The sequence below is a fragment of the Myotis lucifugus genome, unplaced genomic scaffold, assembly GCF_000147115.1.
Source record: "Myotis lucifugus unplaced genomic scaffold, Myoluc2.0 scaffold_194, whole genome shotgun sequence".
Lineage (NCBI taxonomy): Eukaryota > Metazoa > Chordata > Mammalia > Chiroptera > Vespertilionidae > Myotis > Myotis lucifugus.
The window spans coordinates 803,994-828,249 of record NW_005871242.1 but is presented as its reverse complement, the minus strand read 5'-3'; the positions used below and the strand labels follow the sequence as shown (position 1 = coordinate 828,249).

Below are 24,256 nucleotides of genomic sequence, written 5' to 3'. Positions count from 1 at the left end.
AGAATGATTATGTATAACTTGGAGGAGTCGCCATATGCCAGACTTATTATATAAAAGAAAGGAATTCAATGAGAAACTCAAGAGTTCATCAGCCAATAATACAAGTCAAGAAGAAAAGAAGAAATAATTATGAGTAATCATGTGCCCTTTTGAAACTGCAGACTCTGATGCATAATAGGAAATCACCAAGTATAGAATGTAATGCTCTCGTTCTACCATGAAAAATGTCCATGCCTCATGAGACGAGCCGCAAAATATTACATTTCTTTGCATGGGTGAATTAAATATTTCAGACCAGATTGCATCTTATTTTCCTCAGCTCTCTTTTGTTCTGTTATTTATCTACTTAGGTTTGTGTCTGTTTTTTTGGAATCTGTTGGTCAAGACTCTTTCTGATGTGGGAAATGGACTGATGTGCAGGGGCTTCTCCAGTGCCCACCTGAGGGAAGAAGGTGGCATTTTGGGGCAGCGCCTTCCCACAATAACAGATTTGAGATGCGCCTCAGTGTTGCCCATTGATTTGGCTCTTGATTAATCTAGTGTTTATTGGTCATCTACTGTGTCCCTGTGACTACCACTTCCTGCATGGTGTCAGATCACCTCTGAAGATAGAAACATAAAGTAAGGCATCCCTGGCCTCCGAGGTTTAGAGCCTGCGAGGTCATCTTGTGCGTGTCTACACAAAGCAAAGGCACAAGGAGGCACTGGGCACAGGAGGACAGAGGCAGGACTGGGTGAAACACCTGGGAGCCCAGAGAGGGGCTTTAGTTTGCAGCAGAGCATGAGAGAGGCAGTGACGCTTGACATGGGCCATGAAGATTAAGTGAGACTTTCACTGGAATGGATGGAGGAAACATATCCCAGGAGGGACCACCGAGCAGAGGCAGGAGGCCCCAACCATGTCCATGCCATCAGCGGCCATCTTCTGGCTGGTCACTGTGGGGCAGGGGGGACAGACGGAGGACAAAACAGGGTCCCTGTCTGTGCACCTTGATGGTCTGCATTTGGGATTGCAACTTTGTGGCCATGTTGTGCACATTTTTAAACCCACAGCTGCCAGACCACATTGGGGCAAATCAATGCTCTGCATTGGAATGTCCTTGCTTTTCATGGCTTGGCTGCCTCTTAATATACACTGTTTCAAATACTGTTGAGCAAGGGGTGCTAGTATGCGCATCTTCTGCCCAAAGAGCAGTGTCTGAGTGAAAATAGGGGATGTGTTGAGGGAAGAGGCCTGACTGTCTTGCAGAAGCTGGTTTCTCTTTGTCCTGTTGCATCCTGTGTTCTGGTGCTGGTGCCGATGAGCTTGAGATGAGAGGAGGGCGTCCCACTTCCAGGTTCTTCTTTTTCTGGTGTTTCCAGCTCAGCCCTCTTCCTTTGTAGAGGACACTTGTTAATGACCAGAGCTCCTTCCCAATGGCAGGAGAGGAGAAGGAGCGGTTCCCCAGATAATGGTTAATTATAAGAAGTGCCGGGGTTGAGTGATTAGGAGGAAGGATAGTACCATTATCCATCTGCAGATGGACTCCGAGCTGAGCATGGTGACCTGGCAACCACTCTGGGAACCACAGGTGGATGACAACTTAAAGTTAGCCCTGGGCCTTCTCCAGTGCCCATGACAGCGGATGTGCTACCCAGGCCATCGATGACTCTGTCCCCACCCTGCCTCTGTGTGCACTGATGTCCAGCTCCCTAGTTAGGCCTTCAACATAAGGACATCACATGTGTGTGCCACCAGGCCCACAGTAATGATGCATGTCTCTTGCTGGTCAGCATTGGTCAGGGTGGATGAGGAGGCCAAGCAAAGCTGGGCCAGGCAGGGTTGTGCATAGAGGAAGGAGTGGGTTTGGAGGGAAGTAGAGGCTGCTGGTGCCAGATGGGCACTGGCCCCGTGGGGTGAGAGGTTTCTGTGTGGGCAGTGATTGGACAGGGATGGGCACTGGTTTCTGTGTGGGCAGTGATTGGACAGGGATGGGCACTGTGTCCTGGGGCTTTCTGTATGGCCTGCAGGCATACTGAACATGGATTATCTCATCCTGTAAAGAGATTGGATGAAGAGAAAGGAAGGAGATTGAATAGAGGAAAGAGATTGGGATTTTTTTTTAAAAAAAGTTCTTCCAAATTAAGGTCATCTCAAACACTGGGAACAATGTTCTCCTTACCCCTTTTCCCAGGGACTTTGATTGACTGGCAAGCCCATTCCCCTCCCCACCCCCTGCTGCAGCAGAGCAGGGAAGAGCAGCCCAAGCCAGGGTTTGGAGAATTTTTGGAAAGAACAACCTAGATTAACTTGTGTATTGGGTGAGTCTATATACATAATGACCACTCTCCTCTCTAAATGTGTAGCACTCAGCATGCACTCAAAGGTTGATCATCTCCAGGCTTGTCCTACCCCTAATGGTGTTACCTCAGTTTCTGATGCTGCCTTGTGTTCTTATTTAAGTATTCAACATGACGTTTGTAAATGTTTGCTCTATCTATACAAATGGACTGTAAGGCTGTTAAGGAGAGAAACTGGCAGCTCCTTTAACACACAGTGTTAGGAAACTGTATTCCTCTCCCTTGGCAAACCTTGCTTGCTGTTGTTTAAATATAAAGCATTTTTATATTTGAGCTCTTGAATGATAGATACTGGAAGACCTCTTGGAGGAGGACCCTGAATTATGAGTCAGATACAACCTGAGTGAGGACAGCCTTGCCGCTTCCCTGTGTTTGGGCATGTCAGTCCTCTCTGCCCTGCAAAGTAGCTACAGCTCACCCCGCAGTCAGGGAGTGTCTCAAAGAGCAGGAACCTTGAGACAAGAAAAGCAAGAGACCTGCTCCTGGTGTTGAGAGAAAGATGGGTCTCAGGATGGCAGATGAGTCATGGGAGACCTGGAGACTCCCTTAGATGAACAGGCAAAAGACCAGGCAATGCCCAAGGGTAACACTTTCCAGAAAACTGAGCAAATAGGGCAGGAGAAGTGAGTTGAGCCTGACTTATAGGAGCTGGGCTTTGGAAACCCTCAGGGAGACAAAGATGACTGCACCTAACAGTTTGGGAGACAGGGAGGTACCTATCCTTCACTAGGGCCAATCGAGGACTGAAGAGGCTGTGGAGCACAACCATAGTTCTACTCACAGGAAAGATGAACTCGGCCCCCGGCTGGAGAAGAGTGAAGGTCAAGTCCTGAAGGAGAGGAGAGTGCCTCTAAATGTGGAGCAGTGCTGAACAGGATGCAGAATGTACAGAAATAGAATTTTAGAGTGAAAGGGCCTTGGTGCAGTGAGGAGACCGAGGCCAGTGAAATGAAGCTATTTGCCCCTGATACATTAGAGGCAGAGCTAGCATTAGAATAATTCATCTATTTACATGTTTGCAAACATCTGCACTCATGGGGGCGCAGTTCTAGGTCTTGGATCCAGGTTTCCTGAGTCGTCCGCCAGTGCCCTTCCCATTACCAGGCCTCCTGCCTTGATCTAAATCTGAAAAGCATGTCTGGCATCGGACTCAGACAGGTTGGGCCCACAGATTCCCAAGATAAAAACCCAAGCTCACTCCCAGATCTGAAAGAAGATGAGAAGTCTAGGAAGGGGTAGCAGAACTTGTTCCACTGATTAAATTACAAGATATCAGTACAACTTAGCATTTGAAAAGTTTATGACTCTCTATTTATGTTGACCCTTACCCAAGTGGAAGACATACTTTTAAAAATGGAAATAGGTTTTTGAACGTGTTTTCACTACATCAGGATTAGAGAGAAGTTGAGGGATAGGGATAGGCCAGGTACAGTGAGGACTCAGATGTGAAAAGAAGGGTGATGTCAGCAGGAATAGGGGGATTTGCCAAGTTCCAGGCATCTGTGAAGGTGGAATTAGGAGCTAGAATAGGATTATAAGTGGTTCTCTAGTTCTTCCTGGTAGAAGACAGTCTCCATCCCACTAGGTACTGAATGAATTCCTGGAACTTGTGCGGAGATATGTCCTATTTCAGAAGGTACTGCTGTGCCTGGGAAAGAACAGCCGCAGGAAGAAACGTCTTGGCTTCACTGCCCTGGGCCTGGGAATCCTCGCCTGTGCCAGCGACAGCAGTAGCTGATGCTTACATAGTGCTTTCTACTCTTGGCTGTGTTTACCTAACTAATAACTTTGTGAGACGGTTAAGGAAGGTGTTATTATTCCTATTTAGCAGATGAGGCAACTGAGGTTCTGGGAGGTTAATGCCTAGATCACAGAGTTAATCTATGGAGAGCCAGGTCTGAGGCAGTTCTGGTCTTCTGAACCTAAGTCTGTCATTTTCCTTGTCTCGCTCTTCTGCATTTCCTGAGCGTGGGGAAGGAACCCAGGTTTAGATCTGTTTGGGGATAAGCATATATCAAGACTATCAGGTCTGGCTCCTGGAGTTGAATACAGATGAAAGGTTGCGAGGTGGAGCCATTCCAATGGGATTTCATTTCCTTGGCCCAGTGGTTTCATTGGCTCAGAAGGTATGGAGATTTTCCTGGGTTTCATTGGCTCACTGGTTCAAGTTTTCTCCATCACACACAAAAAAATATTCATTAATCATGACAGTACAGTTTTCAATTTGGGAAAATTACTGAGAAGCAAGAAATAAACTGGTGTTAAAACTTTGCTAGGTGTTTGTTCTTGGTACCTTTAATGCCAATGTATTTCTGAAGAGTCTGGGTCATCCTGTAACTGCCTGGTAGTCTCATTGCCCTCAGGGTTACAAAAGAAACATGTCCGGATGTGGATGGCCCTTGGTCGTGTATTTTCCAGGGGACTCTGTTGACCTGGGAAACCTGAGGGACTGTGTCTTCTTCCCTTTTAGAGCTGCCAACTTCAGGAACTTTACCTTCATCCAACTGAATGGAGAATTTTCCCGGGGAAAGGGACTTGATGTAGGAGCCCGCTTCTGGAAGGGAAGCAACGTCCTTCTCTTTTTCTGTGACGTTGACATCCACTTCACCTCTGAGTTCCTCAATACGTGCAGGCTGAACACACAGCCAGGTAAGGGTGTATGGAGTCCGCTCTTCTCTTTCTCTCCCTCAGGTGGCATTTGGCTCCGACACTCAGGCATCATTCTCTTCATAATTCACTCTGCTGTCCTGCTTCTGAATCAGCCTTATTTCCCCCCAGTGACAAAGGAAAGATTGGATTTCTCCTTTGGTGCCACAGTGTGGGCTTGTCAGCCACCATAATTCTGGGACTCCTTGTCCCAAGCTAATTTTTATAACCTCTTTTCCATTTTCACCTGGGACGTCGACTTTCATGAACATTCACAGGAGAAAATGAGGACATGACCTGGAGAAACTTCCTGAAACCAAAGGGAAGGCGTAGCTGTGGGTAGTTACCAAGGGAAGAAGTAAGCTGAGCAGAAATAACTCACAATATAAAAATTATTTTCATGGAGTTTGACTTATAGGCACAACTGGTATTCAGCTGATAACTACTGGAATGGGCATGCCAGTTGTTAAAATATTGAAACTCTTCAGATAAGTTGATAAAGAGTAACTGCCCTAGGCTCCCCATGTCTATGCCTGCTGCACAAAGTCACCCCAGCCTCTGGCAACCCTTCAGACTTCCCCACAAGCCAGCAATTAAAGGGTTAATGTCTGGCAGGGCAGAGGGCATTAGGACTGTCTTTCACACCCACTCTCATTGGTTGATATCACTATTTTGAATATCACTCCTGGGCTAAGAGGCTAGAAATATTTGAGAGTCTATTCATCTGGTCTACCTGGTGCAGAACTTCTAAGATCTGTGTTAGACTTGAGTGAAGGGAAAAGGAAAAGTGGATGCACATATCTGGGATGTTTCAGTGGGTTGAATATAGATGAACAAACCTAATAGTTTCGTCTGTTGCTTTCAGCGAATGTTTTCTTTCTGGTCTGCAGGGAAGAAAGTATTTTATCCAGTCCTTTTCAGCCAGTACAATCCTGGCATCATCTACGGCCATCACGATGCTGTCCCTCCCTTAGAACAGCAGCTGGTGAGTAATGACTCGCAGGTGCCTCTGTGGGACTCTGTTTCATGTCTTTCATTACTAGGGCACCTGACCACGAGTTCAGGTGAGTAGAAATCTGCGGATTGAGTCCTGTATTCATTTTAAAGTTTGGCAGACGTTCTGGCCTTTGCTCCCAGTGCCTTGTTGATTAAAAGTGCTTGCAATATTTAAAAGTGGAAAATAAATAGGAACAGTACCTTACAGAAAGGTAATTTCACACCTTCCTAGTTTTCTTCTATGGTTTTTGGAAACTAGTGTTGTTGCATTATGGATGCAGCACATTTTCTCTTTATTATTAAACAAACCTGCAAGGTAAGAAAGGTAAGATTGTGTTCCCATTTGGCAGATGGAAACCGGAAGTCAGAAAGGGGTGGCTCACCCCAGTACACAGTGAGTGAGTCAGTGGGGAAGCAGGGACTAGATCCAGCCCCCTCCCATCATGCTCTCATTCCCACATATCACGGTGACTTGGGGTGGACATTAGCATCAGCAGTGTCACAGGCAGGGTGGCTTCTCTGCTATGATCTTAGCTGCACAGGCGATGGAGGTGGAGCCACAAAGCCACCAAGGATCTCTGTAGCTGAGTTGTCTCCGTTGGTGGTGGAGTCAGTCCACTTAGCAGAGAAGCAGGGCAGCAACAGGAAGACGAGACAAGCCAGAAGAGGGTCTCTGTGCCACAAAGAGGCCTGCCCCGCGGAGAATCAATTTCCCGTTCTTGTCAAGTTGGGCTGTGATCTCTTCCTGCAGAGATCAGCTGGGCGTGTCAAGGCGGTGTTCTGGCTCAGGCTGGGTCTCGGGAGCATCTGACCTGGGGGCCGTCTGTTCGTTGCCTTGGTTAGCTCTGTCTCCTGTTTGAGGCAAAGCCATGTTTCCTCCCACTGAGCTCCTCATAGGCTGGGAAGGAAATCTGCTGTGTGAGAATGGACATGCTTCTGTGCAATGGGAGAGGAAATCGATTTTCATGGAAAATACATGTTGTTGTTTTTAAAAACTATATTTTTATTGATTTCGGAGTGGAAGGGAGAGGGAGAGAAAGAGAGAAACATCAATGATGAGAGAGAATCACTGATTGGCTGCCTCCTGCACAGCCCCTGCTGGGGATTGAGCCTGCAACCCAGTCATGCGCCCTTGACTAGAATCAAACTCAGGACCCTTCAGTACGCAGGCCAATGCTCGATCCACTGAGCCAGACCAGCTAGGGCAAAAATACATGTTTTATGAAATTCTTTTGTAGGATGGATTCTGTGTTCAAGCTGCCAGAAGTAGCAAAACCTGTTTTCTCCAGCCGTATCCTGTGCCCTGCTCCAATTTAAAAAAGTCAGCTCAGGTTCTTTCAGGTTGGACAAGGTCATGTCCTAGCACGGTTCCACTTGGGACACAAGCCACACAGGACAGTAATAATTCAGTTTTCCCTTCCCCCAATGAAATTCTAATACCCTGGATATGGTGAATGTTTGTTTATGTACCATATGTACATATGTGCTTTGTACATAAACACGGTAAGAGGTTTCACTCCCCCAAAACCAATTTTTATCCACCCTCATTGAGACAGAAAAGCTTCTTATTTCCATTCTGTAAGAGTTCTGAGCTTCTAATAGGGCTTGAGGGGGAAGTGGGAAACAGGATTTATTTTCCTTCAACCAATCCGAATAAAAGTTCCTTCGATTTTAAATAAAGTACCGCATTACATTTGACATCAAATGAGGTTAAGGTTTTTACTTTAAACTCCTAAAGACCTTATTTGCTTGCAAGGAATTCTTGTCATTTTACAGGTTAAAAGGTTTATCCTGTTATTACCATTCCTGCAGGGAAGCAGGTGTAAGGGGAAGCCAGTTCCTCAGATTCTCAGAATTAGTGGTCAAGCCAGATTGCCGTGTCCACAGCTGGAACCTCTAAGTTACCCTGCAACCTTTAACATTCCCTCGACCACATAAGTTTGCTCTTTCGGGGTCCAGTATTTGTGACTGTTTAGTCCAGAGAAACACAGCAGCTGTCTGTGAGATGCAGGGGTCTCCATCCAAAAAAGAAAAGTATTGATTTTGTTCTTTACTGGGTGAGCCATTTTTTGAGCACTTGCTGGAGGCAGAGAACTGAAACAGTTTTGTGTATTCAGAAGTGATTGTGAGATAATTTCAACTACTCAGAAGTGATTGCGAGATAATTTCAACTACTCCCTCCTTGTCTCTAGACTTACTGAAGATCACACAGACAGCTGGTAGCCGAGCACAGGCCCAAACTAGGATTTTCTTACTGTAGTGCAGGGGGAATTGATTCACTTAGGGCAGTGATGGCGAACCTTTTGAGCTCGGTGTGTCAGCATTTTTAAAAACCCTAACTTAACTCTGGTGCTGTGTCACATATAGAAATTTTTTGATATTTGCAACCATAGTAAAACAAAGACTTATATTTTTGATATTTATTTTATATATTTAAATGCCATTTAACAGAAAAATCAACCAAAAAAAATGAGTTCGTGTGTCACCTCTGACACGCGTGTCATAGGTTCGCCATCACTGACTTAGGGTCTAGATGAGAGCTGAAATATAAAGGGAATGACCTGACAAACATCCCAAAGGAGAACATCAAACTACAGACATTAACATAGAGATGGAATGTGTGGGAGCTAAGGAGTTATAAAATAAAAAGGAATGATAAGCCCTAGCCAGGTTGGCTCAGTGGATAGAGCGTCAGCCCTGGGACTGAGGGTCCCAGGTTCGATTCCCATCAGGGGCATGTACCTCAGTTGCAGGCTTGATCCCCGGCCACGTGAGGGCACATGTGGGAAGGCAACCAATCGATGTGTCTCTCTCACATTGATGTTTCCCTCTGTCTCTCCCTCTCCCTTTCATTCTCTCTAAAAATCAAGGGGAAAATATCCTTGGGTGAGGATTTTAAAAAAGGAATGATAAGAGAGGGATAAATTAGGAAAGATTTCCTACCAAGGGTTCATTTTGACTCGGTCTAGAAGTATATAATGCATATATATTAATGCATTCTTGATAGCCTTCCTGGAATACATCAGTGTCCAAAGGGAGAACGTAGATCCCGAATGTCACTGTAACAAAAGTTATTTATTCTTGCCAACAAAAGGCAGCTTTTCCAGCAGCCCTGCAGATATGACCTCATCGCCAAGGTTCTGGTCATTACTTCTCCTGGCTACCAGTATTGCCACTGTCATTTGATAACATGTTGTCTGCAGATGCAAGCAAGAAACCAAACTTAGGGTATCTGCATGTGTGTTTAGACTACTTGTTTCTCTACGTTTGAATACAGACCGTTAGTAATAAGTAGTAAGTGAAATCATGGGATTTTATACGAATATTTAATTTCTTGAGTTTTACACCTGAGATGAAACTTGCTGATGCTTTAATGTAGAAACAGTTCTTTGAGGAAGGAATGGCTGTAATTTCAGTAATTATTAACATTTCACTTTCCTGGCTCAAGCTTTGTTAGTTCTTGCTGGGGCCATGGCGGGAGCCTCTTACCACTTCTGTCTTTAGACTCCTTCCCTCTTCTGTACTCAGTCTTTCCTTCATCCTCTGCCAGATATACATTTTCAAAATGAAGATTAATTCCATTAAAAAATTTTTTTTCATGGCATAAAGCCAGTGGTGTACTAGTAAATGTTGAACAACCCACTCTCTGAAAGGGGGCAGGGGGAGCCCAGACTCATAGCGTTGGCCATTTCCCGTGGTGTCAATTTCCCACCGAGGCCTATTCCAGGCAACCGATGTGATGTCACTCAACACAGAGTTGGGAAGAAACTTGCACAACCCTGGCTGCTCTAGCGTAGCCCCGATTCCTTGTTGGGATTAACTTTCCTCTACAAACTGACTCTAAAACTGATTACGGAGAAAATGTTTGCAAACCCCAGTACCTGGCACAGGGTACCAGCTTGATAGACACCCAAGCCAGCCGCTCTGCCAGGTGAGCACCCTGCTCAGTGTCCTCATCTCCTTCCAGCTCAGGGCCATCTCCTCACCTTTTCTACTGTCCATAGTACCCGACATCAGAGTCTGCCATGCGGCCCACCCATCATTTAAATCTGATGACTGTGCCACTCTGTTCGTTGTGTCATGGTATATCCTCACCCTCTCTCTGATTAAACCCTTACCTCTCTACCCGCCTCCAAAAGTATTTACCACTACACGGCATTTCAGTTTAAATTCCTAAGGATTGCTGACCAGACATAGTCTGTTTTTATTTATCTGGGGAGCAGATACTCACAGAGCAGCAAGAGTAACATGAACAGAGCAGTCCATGCAGGGGTGTAAGCCCGCACTGTGCCCGCGTCATCTCCTGTCGTGCTCAGTGGTACTGCATGCGAAGAGACATCGTTATGCTCAGTTCACAGACGAGAACCTTGAAACTCAGAGGCAGAAGTCACTTGCCCAGACTGCTCTCCTGCCACCTGTGTGATGGAGACAGGGCTGAGGATGCCAAGGGGACTTATTCTTTGGCCTTAGTGTGCTTCCAGGAGAGCACAGAGTCTAACCTTTGGTTACAGCTCCCCAAACAGAGGAAACCTGGACCATTCCTTGTCTAGCTTGCTACCCTTCAGAAGACACTCATGTGTTTAATGCAGAGACTGATAAAAGATGTCTTGTTGAAAGTGTGGGTTAGTACAAATCTAGAAGGGGGAGGCATTTGAATCTGTTCTTAAGCCAATTCTTTGAAAGCTTTGGCGCCAGAATATACTTTATCTTTCAAGAAATAGAAACTGTCACGGCACCGTGCCTTACCATGGGCACATGGGTACCGTATGCAGCCCCTGGAATCCTGCACAGGGTGCTCGCCCAGCCCTCGGGCACATGCATACCACATGCGGGCCCTTGGAATATTTCACAGTGTGCTCATCAGCCTTCGGTACCAGAGAATGGGGACTGCACAGTGTGGGGGCAGGAGGCACCCAACCGAGCCATAGAGGACCCTGAAGTTCAAGGTGTCTGCTGCTCATGGACAGGGCTGGCTACTCACCCTGCATGGCCCAGTGCACAATGAAAGCACAGGGCCCTTGTTCAAAACTCATTAAGAATTTCAAGATGGCAACAGCAGGGCATTAAACCAGGCCTGAAGCCTCCTCATGTGGGGCCTGTGGACCCCACACTGCCTGCCTGCCTGCCTGCCTGCCTGCCTGCCTGCAGTGAGGGCAGAAATTAGGTTAATGAACACCATTCAGTGTTTCTGGTGAACGTGTGGCTGCTCAGACACAACCTCAGGTCTCCAGAGACTCTCTTGTCTTTAGAGGAAATACGCCACCTGAGTATATGTTACTTATTTTATTTTAGGGCCCAGATTGCGTCATGGGCAGTTGTCCAAGTCAGTGCCATGAAAGTAGACAGGCGCTGCCTGCCGCCCCAGCCCCCTGTGCACCTGCACCTGCACCTGCAGCCTGTCTTTGGAGGGAGGTGCTGATTTATGCCTTGTGTTTTGGTCCTAATAGAAAATAATCACCCCGATCATATGAATCACCTACAGAGTGGAAGGTCTGGCAACTTCCTGTGGTCTCGAACTGTCTTTTCTGGTGTGTTCCTGCCCTGAGGTGCTCCGATGGGATCCTAGGTGGGAGAGAAAGGTGGTTCAGAGAGCTAAGAGGAGGCCGGCCCTGGATAGAAATTGTTAAAAGTAAGGATAGCACTTGAAAACAGGTGGGGAAATTCAGGACAGAAGGAGGAGATGTTTCTCTTTTAAAGTCTAATCTCTATCTTAGGGCTTCTTCTTCCTCTAGACCAGGGGTCCTCAAACTTTTTAAACAGGGGGCCAGTTCACTGTCCCTCAGACCGTTGGAGGGCCGGACTATAGTTTAAAAAAAAACTATGAACAAATTCCTATGCACACTGCACATATCTTATTTTGAAGTAAAAAAACAAAACAGGAACAAATACAATATTTGTATTTGCATGTGGCCTGCGGGCCGTAGTTTGAGGACCCCTGCTCTAGACATCACTGGTGTGTATCTGTTCAACGCTTGACCAGAACAGTGGCGCTCCTTATGCCTCGGGCAAAGGTGCTAAGAAGTTAAGCCCTCTGCTTAGACCCCAGGAAGGTGAAATGTTTTTGTCTGTTGGTCCAGAGTGACACAATTCTGAGGGTTTTCCCACTGGAATTTCTAGGCCTTCGCTGGTCCACTCCCTGACAAGATTCTGGGCTTGGACCATGTATATTTCCACTGGCTTGATGTTGTCTCTGCTCCTCATTCATTCATTGGAGAAGTATAGCAGATCCTCAGATAACTTCTTTTTGTTCAGGGTTGGTTCATTATAAATATTAATGAGATGCCTGAGCAATTAGTATATGGTAAAATTGGTTTTGATATACATAATTTGGCTTGAAGTCACAGAACCCATCAATGATGTTAACTGATGACTTAACGTATTTATTGAGTTTTGCTATGTGGGAGACAGTGATCTGGGTGCTGGAGACCAAGCTTGCGCTCACCAGAGGTGGTCACCAGAGGTGGTAGGTGAAGAGAAACAAATACAACAGGGTGATTTCAGAGAGCCTGGTTTATAGAGAAAATCAGCCAGGTGATGGTGTAGAGTGTGACATGGCTGGGAAGGGTTGACAGTGGCTGGAAGGGCCTGGATGAGTGACTCTGAGCAATGACATTGGAGCAGAGCCCAGGGGTGAGCAGGGAAAGGGTGAACCTGGGAGGGAGCTCTGCAGGTATCCAGCTGTGGAGACCTGTCATCCTGGCGCATTCAGGAGGCAGAATAAAGGGACACGTGAGCTGGGCAAGGCAGGCAGGGGCCAGGTCCCGTGGGGCCTTTGCAGGCTGGAGGTTTCCGCATGGATTTCATTCTAATTGCATTAGAGAGCATGCAATTAAAACCACGGCAGGGCTTTAAATGGGAGCGTGCTGTGATCTGATGTACACTGGAGAGCGCTCACTCCCGGCTCGGCTGCAGGTCCAGGGCACCACTCCAGTTAGCGGCTCAGCACAGCTGGGGTGGTGGAGCCTTAATAAGTGAACGCTAATAAGTGCACTCCATCTTGTCCCTGACAGTATATGCTGTGGGCACGATCGGTTCCCACCAAGGGCTACGATTCAATGAGCTCTTCAGACAGTGGCTTTTCGTGGCTTGCCAACTTTAAAGCCAATGTTAATAAGTATTTATGTAGCTCATTCCCAGCTCACACATCCATTTGTTTCTGTCACCCTGTCTGCAGCTGAGGGTCATTCTTCACTGTGAGCAGGTTTACCAGGTACTGTGCCCGCTCACCCCAGCCCTGGCGTGGCTGCTTCTTGCACTCCCCACCCCTTTGTCTTTCTTCCCAAGCCCTGTCCGTTGTTCTCCCCATTTGGACCTTTCGCATTTGCACTCATATAGACCTCAGCCAAGTATTTGAAGTTTGGATACTGGCACTCCTCTTCGACTCCACTTTTATCCAGAAGCTTAGAAGACTTGTCTGTATCCTGGGAAAACAAGGATATTAAGCCAGTAGCTGCTTCAGGAACAGCGTACCTGGTATAACAGGGATGAAGCAGAAACCAGTTTTAAAAATGACTCAGTGGAGACTTTTGTTAGACTTTCCTGCCCTGTAAAACCTTTCCGGTTGATACTAATGACATTGTCTTGTCACTTGGGAGGTTTGTGTTACAGGCCTCTGTTCTGAAGAAGGATTGGAGAGCACGTGCTGGGGATCACAGTAGCCGACGAAGCCGCTTGTGGTCTCGGCTTCCCTTGGCAGTCCTGCTGCGCGCTGGCAGCAGTGCAGGCGGCATCCCCGTGGAGGTGGTAGTGAAAATAAGGTTGTTTCCCAGGTCACGGAGTCAAAGAGTTTTCAAGTTCATCAGCCCTTCTGCAAGCCATCTGTCCAGTACCGTGGAGCCTGTGGCATAGATAAAGGGAAACTTCCGGGAGGTGAAATAGTAGTAATAGGACAAATGTTTGGATCTTAGAGCTGGAAGAGACCTTAGGGTTGGTTTAGCTCAACCTCCTCAATTATTGGAAAGGAAATAGGGGCTCGAAGAAGTGCGGGGCCTACCCGAGGCAGAGAAGCCAGCCGGTGGTCAAGATGGGACAAGACGCACACTCTGTCTCATTGGCTGAGAACAGAGCCAGGCGTCCCCGACGGGAAAGGCACAGTCCGCGTGGATGGGGACCTGGTGCAGCCTCCCCTCAACCCACCCCCCAGGGGACTTAACTCAAAAGTGAATCATGAAAAATAACAATTAAAATAGGTCCCCAAACCATTCCCAGAATTACCTCAGCCAGAAATATAAAAGCAACTTCTTCAACGTCTTGCTGCTTCAGCCAGAACATTGGAAATTTACTTGCAAAGTAAGAGGTTGGGCAGGGCCAGGTCTGGCTTTTTGAAGAGAGTCACCGCTTGGATGGCCTCTCGGCAGCCCGGCCGCCTGGCAACGGCTTGCAGAGGCTTTTTGGAGCAGTTTGGCTTGAAAGTGAAGATGAATGGACAGAGTCCTTCTTCATAACCTGGACGCGCCGTGCCCTTTTCCTCAACAAGCAGGAGCGGAGCCGGAGTCACACGCTGAAGCCTCGGTTTTCCTCCCATTGCCCGAGGGAGCCCTGTGTGTGCGCGGTGCCAGGGCAGCTGAATCCCGAGTTGTTCTCTATCCCTTCTCTCAACTTCCTGAGCCCTTTGCTGGCTCCCAGCCCAGCCCGGCCCTGTGTGAGGGGCCGAGGCCTCCAATTCTCGCTGGCACTGGTGTTGGGCCAGACACGTAGGTGGCTTTTCCATGGCGCCGCTCAAAAACTTGCTCTCCGGTTTGTTTTTGAGTGTGTGTGTGTGTGTGTGTGTGTGTGTGTGTGTGTGTGTGTTTCCATGCCTTGTACCCTAGAAACATTCCAGCCAGAGGTGCCAAAAATCACAAGGCCCTGTTTTGGGACTGGTGAGCTGACTGTATTCCTAACCGTCCAGAAGGACTCAAATCCATCTGTGTTTCCCCCACAGGGTTGCAGCTGTTTATCAGGGCTGGGATGGACTCTCTATTTAACATTGCTTATGTGAATAACCTCCGTTTCTTGTTATCCACTCTGTCCTTCCCTCTCAAATGATGGTGCTTTCCCTGCAGGTCATAAAGAAGGAAACTGGATTTTGGAGAGACTTTGGATTTGGGATGACATGTCAGTATCGGTCAGACTTCATCAACATAGGTAAGACAAATCCACTGGCAACAAGTCTGCATCTCTACTGCCACCTAGAGGCCAGGGGAGGGCTGTGAGGGAACCTGGCCAGTCAGCTTCCAAGGAGCCTGGTGGCAAAGGAGGTGCCACTTCTTAAGAAAAGGTGGCTCAAGTTCATTCCTCTTGTCATGGGCTTGGAGCTGGACCAATAGGTGGCCTGGGAGTGTGTGGCACTTTATAATCTCCACCAGCACCTCTCAGTCACCCCAAATAAGGCTCCCATCTGCGGATTCAATGCAGCTCATGTGTAAAGGCAGCTCCCAAGGGGTCCCCCTAGTGCTGACTTCCAACCTGTCTGGCTCCTGTGCCCCATCATGTAGACCAGCCCGGGCCTCCCCAGTAGGGGGAATCCATTAAAAAATAGGGTGACATGGGGAATTTGAGAAAATCATACACCAGGAAATTTTGGAAAAACTGCTGTACCTCCAAAAATTCCGGATGTCACCTGAAGCTCTGAGTGTACAGTCACTGTGTACACACACACATACACACAGGTTCCCAGAGCAGACAGGGCAGGCCCTTCGGTTGCAGTTGAGGAGACCAAGGTTCTCAGAGGCAAAGTGAGGACACAGTCAGGATGAGAACAGTGTCTGTTGTCCCCCTTGGGAATTCCGCACTCTCTCCCCACGGCAGTTCTACCTCATGCGCCTCTGAAGGGAGTAGCATTGTGGATTATGTGTGACTTGGGAGTGAATGAGCAGGTCAGAAACCTTGATCTTGGGCTCTGGCTCTAGCAGGACAGAGTCTGGAAGTCCTGTCCTCACTAGGTGTGGAGATGCCCACCCCACCGCCTCCCTGTGGCCTCCCAGAGACCGCTCCCCTGCTCTCTCCTGTCTACCCGCCTCCCGCCCAAGGCCTAAAGCTTCTCTTTGTAAGGTCAGTGAGTCTATCTGAGCAGCCCAAGTTTTGGTCAGAGGTAGAGGTGGTCTGCAGGGCCTGCAGAATGCTCACAGGAATCCCCAGTTAAAAATAAAAATAAAACCCAGAAGGCTTGCAGTCAGGTCCCGTAAGCAGCTGCAGAGCACCCAGGATGCCAGTCTCCGAGTGGCAGGAGCCCGGGATAACCAGCAGCGAGCCACAGGTGTGCTTTGATTTGTTTAAGAAATAAGCCTAAATGATTTTGTGCAAATCAATTTCCAAAGATGACATATTTTTTTTTTATTTCTAAAGGAGATTTCCATTTTAAGAAGCTGTTTCCTTGCTCTATATACAGGGAGAGAGTATTTTGTGATGATCTATATTTATCAAATTTGGGGTAATAATACATTTTTTCCCTAAAGACCGGGCATTGATATACTAGAAAAACATGAGAATGGCAGGCTGAGCCGGTGCTCTTTCTCAGTCAGCCGTTGCTATGAGCTCAGAATGAATCTTTGGGCTACATCTGTCCCCCATTATTCTTTGCAATCTTGCATTAATTTGCAAGCATCATATGCTCGCATGAGTTTTACTTAATAAGTTGTAATGATACCAATGGGAATAATAAACCAGCTACAGCTAACTAAGCACTGCCCCTTACATTACTGTCTCGTTCGGTTATGACACCTACTTCATTTCAGGATAAAGGAACCAGAGCTCACGAGAGGTAAAGTGGGAGCTTGGATGAGAACCAAGACTCAGATTCCAGACCCTTGACTCAGAATGGTCTCTGCCTGCCTGTATTGGGGGGAGTACAGAGCCCTCGTATACGTGGACCAGGGATGGGTGCATGGGGAGTCCCCTTCTGGGATCCAGCAATAGCCTTGATCAGAGCAGCATGGTTTGGGGACAGAGGGCTCTGTTATAACGGAGAAAAGATGTTGAGAATCACCTCACTATGTCTTGTAAGAGTTGGAGAAATCTCCCAGGTGAGACAAGGAACAATGACAAAAAGAGGCCAATTTTTCTTTGGTTCGACTTGAGGCACCGTGGACTTTAGGTTAAGAAACAACCTAGGCATCTCAACCTTGGGTGAGACTGTAGGGGTCCACTATTCTCCTTGTCCATTCCTACGTGAAACAAGATTGTTGGAGTGGAAACCCAGAACCGACTGGGGCTGGTCCCTTCAACATGAGTCATTTCACCAGCTTTTGGGGACCACTTTAGTCTCCAAAAGGAAGAGTGCTTTTGTGGGATGTGATTTTTTTTCACACTGAGATCCTGTTTTACTACTTCACACTGCACACCTTTGGTTTATTCCATGTGAAGTGGCAGGAGGAGGAGGTCACATTCAAACAGAAACACGGGGATTTTCATCGGAAGGTCTCGGGTTGAAGTTGGGGCGCTTCTGCAGCTCTCAGTTGGAGTCTGGGCTCATCATTAGCACTGCTGGCAGCTCTCGGAGGCGGGCAAATGCTGGGATTCTGTTTGCGGTCTTGTCACCTCTGGGAGTTGGTACTGGCTTTCGTAAAGGTCCTCTGTGTTCGAGAATTCTGAGTTCTCTGATACGGATGGACACTCATCATTCGGAGGGGTGGCAAAACACATCTCCCCTAACGGCTTCTTGTCTTCATGCCGTTCTGTGCTTGACAGTACAGGGAAGCGGGAGATGCGGGCCCGGCTTGACTCAGCAGTGTGTTCTCTCCTGACAGGTGGGTTTGACTTGGACATCAAAGGCTGGGGCGGAGAGGATGTACACCTGTACCGCAAGTACCTCCACAGCAACCTCATAGTGGTGCGGACGCCCGTGCGGGGCCTCTTCCACCTCTGGCACGAGAAGCGCTGTGTGGACGAGCTGACCCCCGAGCAGTACAAGATGTGCATGCAGTCCAAGGCCATGAACGAGGCCTCCCACGGGCAGCTGGGCATGCTGGTCTTCCGGCACGAGATCGAGGCTCACCTTCGCAAGCAGAAACAGAAGTCAAGCAGCAAAAAAACATGAACTCCCAGGGACACGTTGGGGGAGATGTTTTTTTGTTTTTTCCTTTTGCAATGAACCTGACAAGTGGCTGCAACAAGGAAGCGATGTCCATAAAGGGCAAACAAAGAAGCTGACTGATTCGTAAGCGACAAAGGGAGCGCGCCTCCAATTTCTGCCTGTGCGGTTTTACACAGCAGGAATTCAATCTCCCACTTTGCCTGAAGTAGCCCCAACAGAGGAAGGGTCCTCTGCAGCTTCTGACGAAGGAGAATGGTTGTGAGGTTGTACGCTTGGCGGCGTGGAGGCCTGTTGCTTTCTGTGCTCATTGCCATATTCATGAATGAAGACCAGTTTTGTACAAAGTTCATTAGAATGAAAGGCAGACATTTCTCCCCAGCAGAATGATTGTATCAGTAGGACTCTCGCGGTCTAGGAACTCTGTGTCTAAAATAACAAGGCAGGCGAGGAGACTGTAAACTCAAAGATACCCTCATGATGATCCTTGTGAGTATATTAAGCAAAACCAAATGGACTAAAAAAAGAAAAGAAAAAAGAATAACTGTTGCCATTTTCCCCAAAATTAACCAAAAATAATCTCATCTTTTTGGTTGTAGTTTTAACCATCTCCATTTGTTTATTTAAAAATGCACTTTTCTTTTGCTTAAGAGTTATATTTTGCTTATTTAATGACCCATTTGCAAGCCTTACTAAAGAGAGCACAAGCTAGCGTACACTTTTGCATTTTTTAAGAAGATACTTTTAGATGTGTTAGGAGAACTTTCCATTCAGAGCACCAGGTGGATACCCACATCCGAGGACCTGCGGGTGCTGGGCCTGCCAGGCACCGCGTCAGACCTTCAGCACGTGGGAGGCGTGGTGTGGGGCTGCTGAGGACCAAGACATAACCAGACTGGATCTGGAGAGTATTTCCGAAGAGGAGCAACTGAACACTGGAGGGAAATAAAAATATCCTTTTTTTTTTAACCTCAACAGAAAAGGAAACTCATTCAGACTGGCGGTATCTTGATTTATTTAAAAGTCAGAAACACATCTTTTTGCAAGGGAGAACTGGGGACTACTTTCTTACCTGTTTAAATAAACCAAAGTACACTGTGTGAACCAAACGCTCTTTCCCAAGCAGGGTGCTCTTCCTGGCTGCCGGCTTCCATGAGAAGAGCTGCAGGGAAATGTATTTTGTGCAAGATCACTCCCTCTGCCCGAGTCTCCTGGGGTGGGAGGTTTTGCTACATGTTCACCCACCCCCGTCGAGGGGGGAGTAACTTCATTCTTTTTTAAATGAAGCTGTTCTACTCCGTCACCAAGACGCTTCTGAAAATTGCATTTTATTACAGTTTCCAACTATTTAAAAAAAATAAATACCGTTAACACTGAGTGGTTTCTACATTCATGTGAAAATTATTTATTTAATAGCCAGCACCAGATGCATGAGCTAATTATCTCTGATTCCTTGTCTTCTGTTTGCCCACAGTCAAGTCATTGTTTAAAAGCTTCAAGAACGTTCAAGCTGTTGGTGTGTGTGGTGGAAAAAAAGCATTGTATTGATTTGTACGGGTAGTTCATAACATTTAATTAAAACACAGGGCATGAGTGGAAGGTGGCATTGGACAGCTAATAAAATATGATTTGTGGATATGATTTCTTCTTGGAATAAGAATGCCATGTCTTTAGTTTTTGGAAAAGCTTTTTATGCATAGACCAGGGTTTCTCAGCTGTGGTGCTGTGGATAATTAGGGCTAGGCCTCTGTTTGTTGTGGGGCTGCCCTGTGCACTGTGGGGTATTTAGCAGTACCCCTGGCCTCTACCCACCAGATGCCAGGAAGGTCTCTCACTCAGTCATTGCCAAACATCCCTGGAGGGCAAAGCCACCCCTGGGTGAGAACCACTGGTCTAGGGGGAGGAGAGAACCATAATGACAAACTGGGCCCTTAATACAATTTACTTGTCCTTTTTATTAGAAGAAAATGAGAAATGATTTCCAAGGTGCCTTTAAACTCTGATTGTACTTTCTATTTTTACATGTAATGGTGATGCTAGAAATCCGGGGCCCGCTGCCCAGTGGTCCGGAGGGCTTTGCGGGACTGACCTGCACACTCCTACCCGTGTCCTCCCAGGGTCAGGGGGATGGGTTTCCAACCAGGCTGGCGGCAGGGAGCAAATGTCTGACCCCAGGGTCAGGCAGGCCTCAGCGCCCCTCGGGGAGCAGTCCCAGGCTGCCCCTGGGCTCACCCTCACCGGTGCTGGTTTAAATTGCGCTATCACAGGTGCCTGAGACAGTGGCTAAGAACTGGGTTTTCAAGTTGCTGATGGTAGCAGAAAAGAAGAGGAAATAGCACAAAGTTAAACTATTTTTCTCTTTTTAAAACATACTCCGGTAAGATAGTTTTATCAAAAGGTAGGAGCCCTCTTGAAGCACATGCAAGCGGGAATCTGAGTTGGGCTGCTTTACCAAAAACAGCGTAGACCGGCTTATACAGCAGATGCTGATTTCTCAAGGTTTGGAGGCTGGGAAATCCAAGATCAAGGCACCAGCAGATACGGTGTCTGTGTCCTTGCAGGGCCGAGAGCTCTCCTCTTAAAAGGACATGGGTCCCATCATGGGCTCCACCCTCACGGCCTAATTGCCTCCCAAAGGCTCTGCCTCCTAATACCATCACATTGGAGATTCTATGTATGTTTTGTGGGGGCACGTGCAGTCCATAGCAGGACCTCTCTCCAGCTCCTCCCCAAAAGGACTAGCAAAGGCCCCACTGAAACACTGTAATTAGGGGCTTGGAATTTAACCTTAGTCAGCAAAGGGAAGCAGTAATGAACTGAGCCAGTCACAATACGTCTTCTGAAGGAAGGATGCTGCCAAGGAGGCAGTGAGTCTTGGGCTTGTGTTAGTTCCCTTCCCACCCTCTGCATCCTCCCTCTGTTCTTACTAAGCCGCCTAGTAACTCGCCCCAGTCATCTCACTGGAGCTGGGTCTCTAATATAAACCTCAGGTCTCCTCCAACCAGCAGCCTCATGAGAGCCAATTGTTCGTACCTCTTCCCACTCCTCACTCAGTAATGGCAGGTCGGGAGCTTGAGGTCAACGGTAGTGAGAGCATTTACACCATGGAAATCAGCAAAGGCTACATACACATCAGGACTCCCCCTAGAACCCCACCCTTCACCCCCAACCCCAGCCAGTTGTTAATTGTTTACCGGCACACCACAGATTAAATGAGTTAGTACGTCTGACGTCCTTAGGACACATCAGGCACGTGGCAGGCATCCACGTTCAGCTGTTATTATTCAGTATCAATGCCAAAGCCCAGTGCCTCTCCGGTGTAATCAGAGGGCCACTGCGGTCACACATTGCAGACCATGAGCCCATCGTGTGTGCATCGTTGTCCTTTATTTCTGTCATTCTGAAAACAATTCCCGTCTATCAGAAGAAGGGTTACGAGGAGTATAAGATACAGTGGGTAATTTCTCCCTTAAATCCCAGTGTTTGGAGTTGATGACCCCCTAGGCCAGTGGTCGGCAAACTCATTAGTCAACAGAGCCAAATATCAACATTACAACGATTGAAATTTCTTTTGAGAGCCAAATTTTTTAAACTATATAGGTAGATACATTGTTATTAACTTAATTAGGGTACTCCTAAGGCTTAGGAAAAGCCACACCCAAGGGGCCAAAGAGCCACATGTGGCTCTCGAGCCGCAGTTTGCCGACCATGGCCCTAGGCAGTTGAGAGGCATTCGAGGTTTTTGAGGTAAGGAGCATAGCCAGGCGTTTTATGTACATAACGCCAACCTTCTAAGGTAGGTGACATCATTACTTCCATTCTACAGGTGCAGAAAACCAAGGCTCAGAAATGGCAAAGCACTCGCGCAGGGACCCAGCCAGTGGCTGGCTGCAGGCTCACACCATCATCCAGCTCAGAGGGCCTGAAGGTCTTGGGGCAGGGGGTGGGGGAAGCTTTGGCCTGGCCTGAGTCCAAAGCCTGGCCTCTTGCGCCTGGGTTCCCCACTGTTTCCCCATTCTCCAGTCCCACCTGCAGAATCCTGCCAATGAATGAAAGCTTGTTAACAGCCACCCAGGAACACTAGGCAAGCTGGCCCTGCCCCCTCCAGCTGCTGTGTATTAACCCGGTCAGGGCCCTGATGCCTTGGAAGCAGGCTTTCCAGCAGGATCCGAAGGCACGAGACTTAAAGACTGTCTTGAGTGCAGGTAGGAAAGTTTGCTTTTGGAAAAAGGTTTGACATGGTTGCCGAGAGCTGATAAAGCCCTTGGGCGGTCCGTCAGACAGGTGGGTGTGTCTTACTGCCACACCCATCGAATTTGTGTGATCCCTATCCTGATTAGCTTCATAGTTGAATTCAAAGCTGTTTCTACTGGTAGGACTCAGTGCTTTGCTGTTGCTGCCAAAATCTGTGGGGACTGTGCCATTTGGTTGGGGGCTTTGGGTGGTGGTTTCAACACAGCAAATACTCTGTCAGCAGAGGTGCCTTTCAAAGTCTCTGCATTGCTGTTCCTGCATGCAGGCCTCTGGAGTGGTCCACCCCATGCCCCTGGGCTGTGTCTGCCTGTCTGCTCTTCTTAGGGAGGGGGCGCAGGTGGCAGCCTGGGAGGCAGCCAGCTGCCTCAGGGCCATCGTGGCCACAGTCACCCCAAGGTTCAGGGAGGGACAGGCCACTTGCTGCAGCCTCTGCCCAGGACTCACCAAATGTCCCTCTGCCTGGCTGGCGGCTGGCTGAGTAGGTAGCCTGCGGCTACAGGCAGTCCCCAGGTGGGACGCATGGCGACTAGACTGACTTCATCCACCTGAGAGGGACACCGTAGCTTGATACAGGAGACTACAGTACTACCAGAAGCTTCCTCTACCTCCGCCGCCAATCCCCATTTCCAACCCCACCACCGGCCCACGACCAAACCACCCTCCAACTCATGTTTTAAGAACGAGAACAGTAAGTAGCACCTGGACTGCTAGGATGTTAAACCCTAATGGCAAAGGTTAAGAAAAAAAATATTTTAATTCAAAAATAAATTCAAAACAAACTGTAAAACCCTCAGCTCCAATTCAAAGGAAGGCTGAAGGGAAAAGGTACCTGCTTGTTCTAATTATTAGCCTCAAACGGAGCCATGTGAAAACCACACCTGTAGCCTGTGAGGCTGTCCCGAAGGGTGGGGAGTGGCCTGCGTGGGAAGCCTTTCCCAAAGCCCCTCGCACCATCAACAGCACCCCAAAGATAAGGCGCTGGCCGTGGCCTTTGGTTGTTGAGGACGGTGCAGAGGGGCTCTGGTATAAATGCCTGTGAGTTAGTTTTAGTAGCCTGTCCATGCCCCTTTTCACTTTTCTCCTTTGTCTTGATCCTTTTTCTTAACTACCCCTGTGTTTTTCCTCTTCTTGGTGTAAGGTTCGAACCTACTCACCCTTCTTGACATTGCTTAGCACTGCTGGTGACGCTGAGGGACAAAGAACCTTTCCGTGCATCTTACTGTGGCAGGTAGGGCAGGTGACTAGACCAGGGGCCTCACAGGTAGGGAGGGTCTGCAGTGGGGAGATGGCAGCCGGAGCTTGTGGTTGGCTGTAAGAGATGCCAGAATCTAGTGGAGGGAGAGGAGAACCCACAAGGTCAGGGAGGGGCATCTGCCACAGTCCCAAGAGGCAGGTTGGAGTACCTGGGATTGGGGCACATGATAGAACCTGAGGGGAACATCCCAGACCAAGAAACCTTGGGCAGGTAGGTCAGTGCCAGGGTTCTTGAGTCAACAGATGGAGGGGACCAGGGCCAGGGTTTGGACGGCCTCACCTTAGCCATAACTAGGGTCAGACACAGGGAGACTGGGTCTTACCAGCTGAGCTGGGATGAGAATTCAGGCCTCCTCAACCCATTTAGTTGTAATCAATTTCTGAATTTTGTAAACCCTCTCCTTCCCTAAGAATTTCAGGTGTTAGTCCTCACCACCATACCATCAAACACTGGACAGCTTATTCTTCTGAGAGTCAGTAACCAACAGGGTAAAATAGTGCAGAACTCCAATCTGCTTCTCCTTGTAACGGTAGGTTCACCCAGTCATTTCCCGTGTTCTAAGTCTCCCCCCAGTAAGAAGTCACTTGGTGTAGTTATATCTGGACATGACTGTACTTATTTCCTCCAGAAGAATTTTAGGCAGAGGGTGATGCTGGAATCTTATATGTCTTCATAATTATTAGTGACTGTAGGGTACGTTTCTATTGACTCAAGAACCTAAAGATTTCAGAGCTGAATGAACATCATACAGATCA

The 24,256-nt window shown here is 47.8% G+C and overlaps 1 protein-coding gene across 3 annotated transcripts in view; it reads left to right on the top strand.

Annotated features, from left to right (window-relative positions):
- CSGALNACT1 (chondroitin sulfate N-acetylgalactosaminyltransferase 1) overlaps nt 1–19,626 on the top strand; it is a 252,115-nt gene extending 232,489 nt beyond the window's left edge. For all 3 annotated transcript variants that reach the window (XM_023760843.1, XM_023760845.1, XM_023760844.1), the window contains 4 exons: nt 4,811–4,989; nt 5,877–5,971; nt 15,027–15,108; nt 17,709–19,626. In XM_023760843.1, coding sequence (XP_023616611.1) covers nt 4,811–4,989; nt 5,877–5,971; nt 15,027–15,108; nt 17,709–17,998 — 646 coding nt within the window. In that variant the 3' untranslated portion in view covers nt 17,999–19,626. The remainder of the gene's footprint in view (nt 1–4,810; nt 4,990–5,876; nt 5,972–15,026; nt 15,109–17,708) is intronic.
- The last annotated feature ends 4,630 nt before the right edge of the window (nt 19,627–24,256 follow it).